We start from the raw sequence: 10,779 nt of genomic DNA, 5'->3' as shown, positions 1-10,779 counted from the left end.
TTGTAGATGAATCAGCTCAGATATCTCAGATGTCTCTTAATACATGAATTCAATAAAACTTCACAATATAATGGAAGTTGTCATTTTTCTACGTCACATAATTTACGCAAATTAAATAAAAATCACAAAAATCAATGAGATTTAAAAGAAAAATCCTGGGGTCGGGACCAAAAGTGGTTACAGGTTAATATAGAGAGCTTATATTTTACAGCAGGTAAAAAATAAATAAATACTTAATGTCTCTCATGTTTGACTTCTCTTTTATTTTGAAAGGAACTTATTTTGGTATGCTGTGAAATGCATGTTGCAGAGGAAAATGTATAGATTTATGTTTTTAAAAAGATCACATAAGTGTGTTTTCAACAGTTATTTTTTTTAAAACTAAATTTAGTTGGTTCAATTCTAAAAAAAAAAAGAAAAGTGGGTCACGATTTAATGGCCGTGGCAAAATGTGGGTCCCAGGGTGAGACCAGTTGAGAACCCCTGGTGTAAATTACAAACTTTAGGACATTAATGTTGAAAGTGCTCGTTTTCCTGCCTAAAATCTGCGGCCCACTTAAGATCAAACTACTTCCTATTTGGCCCCTGAACTCATTTTAGTTCATGGAATAATATATATGATGATATAGACTGGGCGTGTCCTAACTGCTCCTGGAGGCCTGCACAGAATCAATGCATTTTTTTTTTAATATTTCCAGCTAAAACCTCATGGTTTACTCTAATAGTTCCAGTTGGGAGACAAAAAGGGGAGTTTTATTTATGTAAAATAAAGTAAATATTCCTTTAATTACTTAGGGGATGTGATTCAATTTGACTAGAATTGTATGTATTTATTGTTAGAGAGGGTAAAAGTTAAAAATAATAGTTTTATTAGAAGACTACATGTCACCTGTGCATTTAGTAGAGTCCATTTAGTAACTAGGGTTACTGGTGTACATAAGGCCATTCATTCTGAGGTAGGGAGATTGGAGAGTGTTGTGCTGATGGTGGGTGAGAAACTATAAATGTAGGCCAACAGCGTCAGTGATTGCCTCCGCTGATTTGGTCGTCTCCAACAGCGCTTCTCTGTGATTGGTTTAATTAGAGGAAGATTGGAGTGCACATGCAATATGAAAAACATGGCTTCACATTCTGGGGCTAAAAGGATCTAACAGCAGGACGGGGATCCTGTGACTCTTTGGAGAACTATTTAGAACATTATCAGAGTGAGTGAAGCAGCAAGGCTGACAAAAGCATCCGACTGTTAACAGTTTGTTCCTCTCGCTGCTGACATCCATCCATAGAACGTCTAGGAGACGTAGAGCATACGACATCATCACTTCCTTAAATCAGAATGGTAACATTAGGGCTTATCCAACATTTGTGAAATCCTTTTTTAAATATAGCTGCATGTGTTGGTGAACCTACTCAGAAAACTGGTTTGAATCATCTGTGATCCTTGTGTCTTGGAGAACAAACTCTGGACCCAGAAGGACTCTTTTCCTATTCAGTCTAAAAATATACTGCAGCAGTTAAAATAATGTGTTAAAGAAGCGAGTGACAAACCAGAGCTTTTTCATAAATAAACTGCTTATGAAAGATAGTTTAACACTTTAAAGTGTTTCCAGCAGCTTCTTGCCAGGAGGACTCAGGCCTTATTGTACCTTTTGATCAGATTCAAAACAGATGAGACCAGAAAGGATTTCACCGAGAATAAAAAACAAAGGGCTGGGCTTTGATGAACCTCCTTGAAACATCATTTGCATTCTTAGTGTTTCCCTGAATAACATTTGTGACTCTTCAACCATGTTTGCATTTATAATGAACATAAAGCTACTAGAGTGAACCTGGAGCAGAAAGGATGAATGGGAAGCTAACATGAGGATAATACATTTAAAATGCCTGTTGGAAATCCATTTATTTTCTAAACTTGGACAATGTTGTTTGTATATCTGTAGTGGGAGATTCTTCTTTGGCTTATTTAAAAATGACATCGTCGACAGAATGCCCATTCACCAAACAGCTCATATTTTTTAACTTTGGTTAATAGTAGCATCACTACTAATATAATGAAAATTAAATACTGCCTATTTTCTAATATTTTACACCATGTACTTTTATACTGATGTACCTTTTATACTCATGCAATTTTATTTGGATAAACTTTAAAATGAACTTATTCCGACAGACTTTTACAGTACCTTATGTTGTCTTTATTATAACTGTTTCTGTTTGAATCTTTGAAGTGTACTTGAATGTTGTGGGAGGGGCATGTGCTATTTTGTACAATGACAATAAAAGGATTCTATTCTATTCTAATTTGGAGGCCACACTGACCAAGTGCATGGATGTGTAACGTCAGGGTGTATCTGCAAAAAATAGCAAAGAGCCATCGGTGACAGTGGTAGCAGCATATGTGATTTACCAGGGCCATGACTGAACAACAGCCAAACAAACAAAATATCGTGCATCACTACTAGATAAAAAAAGATTTGACAGATATTAAGATTATTGAAACTAAAACAACTACATCAGTAACAGGTTCTGACCTGTAACTAGCTCTGTTTAGCCCTAATAAAAACATAACAGAGCCAAGTTTCACATCTAAGATGAAAGAGTCTTCTGAAGTTACCATGTACATAAAAGGCAACATAATGCTTAAAAGAATCTTTATTTTCAGACAGAAAATCCACACAACACACTGCAGCATACAGTACAATGCATTACCAAACGTTCAAATAGACACAATGGCCTTTAAGAACACGAAGTATGATGAACAGTAGTTGCACATGTTAAACTTGGTGAATACCGATCGTTCTGTCTAAACTTAGGTACATCTAGTTATTGCTTTAAAGAAATCATTAAAAGACTTGCGCAGCTCCCACTCTGTCTACTCCTGTTCAAATAGATACTTCTTATTCACTTTACATCACTGACCCAACCCGACAGTCATAGAAATGACTGACAGAAAGAATTCAAATCTATGTCATAAACCAATTTAAAAAAATAGTCTCTCATTTGCCATAAATGTTCTACTTTTTCCCCTTTTAAGAAAAAGGCTGGACCTCCATCCACATCCTGCACAGAAAGCTCAGCCCTCCATGGATTTAGGCACCAAGAAACAAGTCCCACCATGAAAGTGACCAAAAAGCATCAAAACTTCTCTAAAAAAAAAATGATTTCTTCCATCATGAGCTCTCCTGTTTGTCCCTCGCTAAAAGGACCGTGTGCTGCCCTCCGCTGGACGCCATTAACACTGCTCGGTTCTCCAGCTGCTGGCCCGTCATCTTTAACGGGCTCCACTCATCACTTTCATCTCCAGTGCTGAGCTGCAAGTTGGTTCCCATTCCCCAAGCAAAGACGGACCCTGAAAGACAGGCCAGTCGACAACCGTCTTACTCACACTGTCCATAGCTAGAGAATAACATGAGGCAGGACAACACAACATTTAATCAGACCAGCTCTATGTGTTAGTGTTTGATGTAGTGCATCACTGAAGGAGCCTTTATTTGCTCTGCTCTGAATAAGCCAAGCAGAAGTAAAACAACCATCATCTTCTTTATAAATGCATCAACTTAACAATCCAAAAATCCCAAATAGAAATGTATAGATTTTTTTTGTATTAAGCGCCACAACTAGGGCTGGACAATATGGACCAAAACTCATATCTTGATATTTTTCTCAAAATAACGATCTATGATATAAATATCTATAATTTCAACTCAATAAAGTCTGACCAGAAAGACAATTCTGAGTCACATTAGCTGATGAAAAATGCCACATAGGAACATTTATGAACAAACAGTTGCACAATATGTGCCAAAATGTAATCAGTTACAGATTACATGCCCAAAAATATAATATGTAAGGTAATCCCTTACATTACTCAATCTAAGTACTGTAATCTGATTACTTACACATTTTTTAAGTGTAGGAATGCAACTGTCAATGAAAAGAATAAAGATAACTATTGTAAATACTACTTCTATAGGTGCTGATGATGATATTACACAGTAATAAGAGGAGGGCTGCAGCCACGGCGTGAGCCACGGCGTGCCCCAGCCAATCTGTTACTGTCCGCTTTTGGCTTTTTCACCATGAAGGGACAGCATGTGTGAGTGAGTTCTGTAGTGTGGCTTGTTTAGGGGAAGGTCTGAGTTAGGACACACTCTGAAATCAATTAACTGTTTTTCATGCTGTTCTGTGAAGCAGCAACTCCTGAAACAAGTATTTTAATACAAAATAAGCTATTATATATCTATCTACCTATATATATATATGGGAACATTGTAAAGAGGAACACTATCTGAATGTACTCTATGAATAATATTAAATATTTATATGATGTGATTTGTACTGTGTGATTGTATGAATAAAACAAAAAAAGAAAAAATATCGATACATCTTGACAGAGGTGATATTGTTATTTTCTATATCGCCAAAATGCAAAACTCGATACATCTGAAATAACGGTATAATGCCCAGCCCTAACCACAACCATTTATTTAAAAAATTAGTATGCATTAAATAAAAATGAAAATTGATATTCCATGTTAAAATCACAATCATTGTGTGAATGTCTCACCTTCTCTGGTCACTGCGTAGCTGACGGATGATCCACATGCGACTCTTCTGACTGGGCCCATGTCCATCACAGCTGTGGGTTCGCTCTTCACTTCTGCTCCGTGGCCTAAACCAAGGCGACCATTGTCTGCTCTGCCCAGGCTATACACTTGCCCTTAATGACAAAGAGGAAAAAGTTAATTAATTTAAGTTCAGAGGACGTAGCGACAAGGTCAGAAATGTCTGGATCATAACGTGTGCTCACCTTCTGCATCGAGACACAGTGTGTGATGTTGTCCTCCGGAAAAGTCGACCCAGGAAGTGGTGGAGTTTTTAAAACAGGTCAGTTTCACAGGGATAAAACATGTCGCTATGCTCTTAGTGCCTGCACACAATATCAGAACAAGAAATATGAAATAAAGACACAGAAACAACAACAAATATAATAGCAATAATAATGAGAACAAAACAAATAAACAATGATCATAAACTGACCGAGCTGGTGATAGTTGGAGAGTCCAAATCCATACATGTGGCCTTCTTTAGTCACAGCAAAGGTCAAGTACTCTCCACAGAAAGCATCAATGAAGTGAACTTTCCCTTTGACTTTTACTTGCTGTGGTGTGAGCAGTCGCTCTAAGAAAAAAGAAAAAAAAAAAGCTTAAAACATGCCAGCGTTTATATTAAAACAAACATTTTGGAGTTTAAAGAAGCTTGTGTCACTCACCAAGACCTTTCCTCCCTCCTCTGTCTGCAAATCTTTCTGGCACTCTTCCTAGCTGTCCCTGCTCTGCTGTACCGGCTGTGTAAAGACTTCCCTCCACAGTCAAAACCACCAGGTGATTGTTGCCTATTGTTGCATTTTAGACACACAACACAAACAATGTTAGAAGTTTTCATAAAAAAAACCCCAAAGATTAAATCATTACATTAAAAAGATGGTTTTACCTGAAGCAATTTTCACCACGAGCTCCGTTATGGGGACTTTAATGGGAACAGGAGATAATTTCATTGGTTCCAAGAGACCGATGACACCACTGTTGTCCTAAAACAAGATTATAGAGAAAGTATTTAAAATTGGTCTTTTTCACAAGTGTTAAAATCAGCCAGATGTTGCATCACTTTTCTATTTGTTAAAAAACAAAAAGTTCAGCTTTTTGTTTTAACCTTATTCTCTTCACATTAATTGTGAAAATTAGGAACAGATTTCTGTCATTTATTTCAGTTAAAATACAGAGTAATGACTGATATTAAGCTTTGTTCTGAGGAAGCCTCCACTTGTGAGGACCACAGAACTTTTAGAACCTCAAACATTCATGTTTATATACTTCCTGAAGGCAGTTTGGGCTCTTGGTAAAAGTGTTCAAACTAGTGAACTCACCCTGAAGCAGCCCCATATGTACACGACTCCATCCTCTGTGAGTGCTGCTGTGTGGCTGTCCCCTGCTGACACCTGGACCACTTTCTCATCAAGCGTCACCTTCTCTGGATCCATCTCAGATCCATCCCGGCCCAGAGCTCCTTCATCGTTACAGCCAAAAGTGTAAATCTGCCAGAAAGAATAATAAAGCACAATTGAAGTGAGTCCTAATATTTTTAGACCCAACATAATCTTGTAAGGAGTCTTTGCTTACCTGGCCACTTTCACTGAGGCACACAGTATGCATACCACCAGCCACTACTTGAACAATCTTCTCAGGCAGTGACACAAGAGCTGGTTTCTTCCTCTCCATAATGTCCTCGCCCAAACCCAACTGTCCCACGTCCCCCTGGCCCAGCACCAGCACCATACCAGCCTCTTTACAGTGACTCCTGTGGGAAACTGACACAAAAAAACACACGTTCCAACTGTTTTAACGCACGACTCCAGTAACGCTGACGATTTGGCTATTCCAAAACTGCTGTGTAAGCTTATTTTATTTAAAAAGCAACATTCACTGTACCTTTTATTTTCTTGGTGTCGGTTTCATCCTCTACAATGGCCTCAGACTTCCTCTTGGTGGTGGTTTTTTTGGCAGGCATGACGGCAACACTTTGGGACTAAAATGCTGAGGCAGAAAAAATGGACACGATGGTTGCTAAAGCAAATAAACAGTGAAAATGAATAAAGTGATGGTGGCATAAAAAAAGTTTGCACAATTACATGAATACATACTTGGTAAATGTACAAGTTGGGAATACTAAGCCATGGTATCATTACATATTTAAACACAAACATTTCAAAGAAAAGGTGTAAGGTTGTGTAAAGGTCAAATGACCAAAATTTACCAACCAATGACATTTTATTTTGAGCAGCTCATCTGGTCATTAGAAACATCATAACTGCAAACAAAATGTATGAATGTATTTACTGTCATTTTAACTTAAAGCATCCCTTTCCATCTCTGCTACATCTGTCTCAACTAAAGCATGCGTTTCTTTTTAACTGCAGGAGACAATGTCAAAGGTCTCAATTGCTGCCAGAACATGTAAACGTGCCAATAATAATGAAAAAGAACACGTATACAGTATATCTTAAATCTGGGCTGTTTGTGTGTACACAGCTTTTGTTTGATGTTATGAAAACTTGCAACTACGCAAAGTTCATGCACAGATGGGAATATATTTTCAAAGGAAATCATAAATGACGACATGATTTGGTTTGTTTTACACTGGTATTAATGATCAGTCTGTTTTGAAAAAAAGAAGTCAGTGTTTATTGAATATTGACTTGAGTTTAAACCCAGAGTGAGTATGTAACTACAACCAGAGTTAGGCTCATAAGCTGAGGTGAAAGTAATGGATTACTACTCATTACTATAACTGAGTTGCTGTAATGGATACTTGTACTTTTTTGAGTATATTTCTAAATCAGTAATTTTACTTGTGCATATATACGTTTTCAAAATAAGTAAAGTAATTAATTACATAACACGCAACTGTTACTGAGTAAACTATTACTTTTTATTTTAAAATGATCAACGGACATTGTAAAACTACAAAAAAAAAAAAAAAAAAAAAAAAAAAAAAAATATGAAACGACCAGCTAACCTACCTATTATGTTGTTACTCACATGGCACATTTGGCATAAATGTAGATATACTTAAAACCTGAGATTATTATTATTTTTTATTAAACTGAATTTATTGGTGTTATTATCCTTCGCCACAAAGTGTGAAAGGGGGATATGAGTTTGAGCTCCGTCCGTCCTTCCTAGTTAAATTCGGTGTGATGCTTCACGGTATCAATACCTTAATGGAGTTCGAAAATGAGAAGCGCACAATCATTTTTTCCGGAGTCATTGCCCTTGTTACATTTTTTTTTTAGGTGGGGGATGTTGATGACTAAGTCTTATTATTTAAGGAAAATAATTGTATATTTTGACAAACCTTTTATTTCATGCAGATGCCTCTGTGTAAAATAAATCCAATTGTGCAAGATTTGGTTTCTTCCTTTTTAAGTTTACACATGAGATATTTACTGTATGCCAGGGAACCGTGGCAAGATTTATTACCAGAAATAAACGGATGTGGGGGTGGGCTAGTAATTTTTACTTTAAGTACTATTTAATTGAGATACTTTTTAACTTGTACTTGAGTATTTTATGTATGGATAACTTGTAACTGAGTACAATACCAATCAAATAACTGTGCGTCTACTTTGAGTAGAATATATCAGAACTCTTTACACCTCTGCTAATAAGACCATGGTTATTTTTCACAATGCATTTCTTAGACTTTTATTTTCCACCCTTTCCAAAAACGTGAGAAGCTTTGCGGTCTGTGGAACTAACAGCATCATTTACCCGCAGATTAACAAGGAGCTTCAGTGTTCTCCAGCTGTTCTCCACACAGCTGCATTACCCACGGCCAGCACAGACTAACATTGGGCTCTAACTCAACTATGAACACATTAATAAACTAAAGACTTGCAGCAAAACTTTATTGAAGGCATATATTCGTGGGACTACGTACACACACACACACACACACACACACAGACCCCATGTGTTCTTAGTCACGTTTAATGTTAGCTGTGCTAACAGCTGTAAAAAAGAAATAAATAAATAAAAAGGACAGCGGTTCATTAATGGGTAGTGATCAAATCTATAAACAGTAAATACAGCAACCACAACAGGATATACAGTTAAACTTCCTCTGTGATGTTTACGCATATTGAAATACAGCTACCGATAATGTTGGTGGCTAGCTGCAGTTAGCTAACCCAATGAGTTGGCAATGGACTCCAGAATAAAAAAGCCGGAGTTGTCATTAAAAGTGTACGAAGGTACACGGAGAACCATAAATTAGATATAATCCAGAGGTTTGAGCAGATGTTTCAGTGATAAAAGTACACAAACCTGTAAAACGTAGAAGTTTGTAAATCCACACGCCACAAACGTGCGCGAGCTATTCCCGGTCTTCAGGCGAGCGACGCACGTGTTACGTCACATCATTTGGGAGCCTGAAAGCTCCACCCCCTTAAAAAGACAGCAACACCATTGACCGCAACAATTTTACAAATAAAATAAAAAAACTACATATAAATCCCCAAAATAAGCAATTTGTAATACTTTATTAGAAATTTAACGTAGAATAAATTGAACACATTATAATGGAAACTAGAAAGTAATATGACAATAACAAATCCTCAATAAAGTAAAAGTACATGATGTGTTTAATAAATTGAAAAACAAAATCAAAGAAGGAAAGAAAAACCTTTTCCAAAACAAAAAAAAGAAAAAAAAAAAAAGAAAAGAAAAATTAAACAAATACAGAATTGCCAAAAATAAATTAATAAAATAGAAAAAATGTTTGGCTCCTCTAGTGTTTTAAGTTTTAACAGGATAATATTAGGAGTATTTATTTATGCCATGTTTTTCTCACTGAATGAGATAACCCCAACACTCTATTTTGCAACACAATATTTCATATTGTATTCTATAGATACAACAAAGTCAAAGTCTGATTATCTGAAGGGACGGAAGAAAAAAAAAATCTCAAAATGTTTCAGGTTTGTATCCATGCTTCTTATTTCCCTATTCCAACTACTTGGATTACTGGAACTCCTGGGGTGTATTTCATAAAAAAAACAGCTGAGGGTTATTTCCAGGTTTAACCTGAGAGTCCAGCTCAGTTAAACTGGAATCGAAAGGCCGATTCATCAAAAGTAAACACCTTAGTTGCTATGGAAACAGTCTGTGCTGCAAACCTGCTCCTGACCAGGCTTGGTTTACCTGCAGACGCACTCATATGAAAGCAAATGGTAAAAGGAGTCAAAAACGATTTCTGTTATACATTTTTCTCACTATCCAGGGCTTAAATGCAGTATTTAAAGGTTCAATTATGATTTAAAATTTTGAAAATCATTGTTTTATTACGTGTTTGTGTGTATCGTATATTGAATGAAATTATTGCAGTCTGTGTTTCAAACCATCCATCTCCCACTATTTATTGTTTAGTGCTAAGTTAAAAAAAAAAAAACTCTTAACCAAAACACTTAAGTCTCATGAATTACATTTTAATTAATTGTGAGTTACTGCATCATCTTTTTTAAATGCTGACGGGTGAAATAAAAACACACACACACACACAAATAAAAAATACAGTGATTCATCAAACTCACATGGATCATTTTCTGATCATACATGCTTTAGTTGTTATTTGTGATAAAATAACTAAATAACGGCAACTTTAACCCTTTACTATACTTTTAAAATGTTGAAACCACAAAAAAACTTCTTAATCATGTGCGTGTCCTTTTTTCCTCTTCTGCTCAGTAACGGATGATGTCACGTCCTGTTGGTCTCAGCATTGATTTCTATTGGCTGTTGCACTTAAGCTGAATACAGAACCTGGATAAATACTGTCGTGGCTGAGCTGCTGCTCTTTAAGATGAGTTCCATAAAATCAGAGATGGTTTAGATTAACCAGGTTTATCCTATGAGCCTACCTGGTTCTTATAAGAGCACATTGATGAGATGACCAACATCGAGATATGTGTTTCCATGGTAACTTGTTCCGTGAATAAAAAATGCTCCCTGGAAGGTTATGTTCTTATTTAGTCTGAGAATCATCACAGTCTGAGCTGCAGACGAATATGGTTTACGTAGTTATTCAAGTAGTCAATCAAATATACTAATTATTAGAGGTGTTTTAGGTTTGAGCTCAAAGGCCCTGTTAGAAAGTAAGACACTTCTAAAATGAACAACTGAATCAACTGTCTACACTTCTACCCACAATGCTATAGTTTAGCAC

The 10,779-nt window shown here is 36.4% G+C and overlaps 1 protein-coding gene across 1 annotated transcript; it reads right to left on the bottom strand.

Annotated features, from left to right (window-relative positions):
• Positions 1-2,633: 2,633 nt before the first annotated feature.
• rcc1 (regulator of chromosome condensation 1) lies at positions 2,634-8,980 on the bottom strand. The gene is made up of 10 exons (XM_028470786.1): positions 8,883-8,980; positions 6,486-6,590; positions 6,177-6,364; positions 5,924-6,091; positions 5,491-5,587; positions 5,270-5,392; positions 5,038-5,178; positions 4,808-4,927; positions 4,565-4,717; positions 2,634-3,346 (listed from the first exon to the last, which is right to left on the bottom strand). Exons 2-10 carry the CDS (start codon positions 6,562-6,564, stop codon positions 3,168-3,170), a joined length of 1,248 nt encoding a protein of 415 aa, XP_028326587.1. The 5' UTR covers positions 6,565-6,590; positions 8,883-8,980; the 3' UTR covers positions 2,634-3,167.
• Positions 8,981-10,779: the final 1,799 nt, after the last annotated feature.

This window comes from Gouania willdenowi, chromosome 16 (genome assembly GCF_900634775.1).
Source record: "Gouania willdenowi chromosome 16, fGouWil2.1, whole genome shotgun sequence".
In the NCBI taxonomy this organism is placed as follows: Eukaryota; Metazoa; Chordata; class Actinopteri; order Blenniiformes; family Gobiesocidae; genus Gouania; species Gouania willdenowi.
Note: the sequence above shows the minus strand (reverse complement) of the source record. Positions and strands in the feature narration are given on the sequence as shown.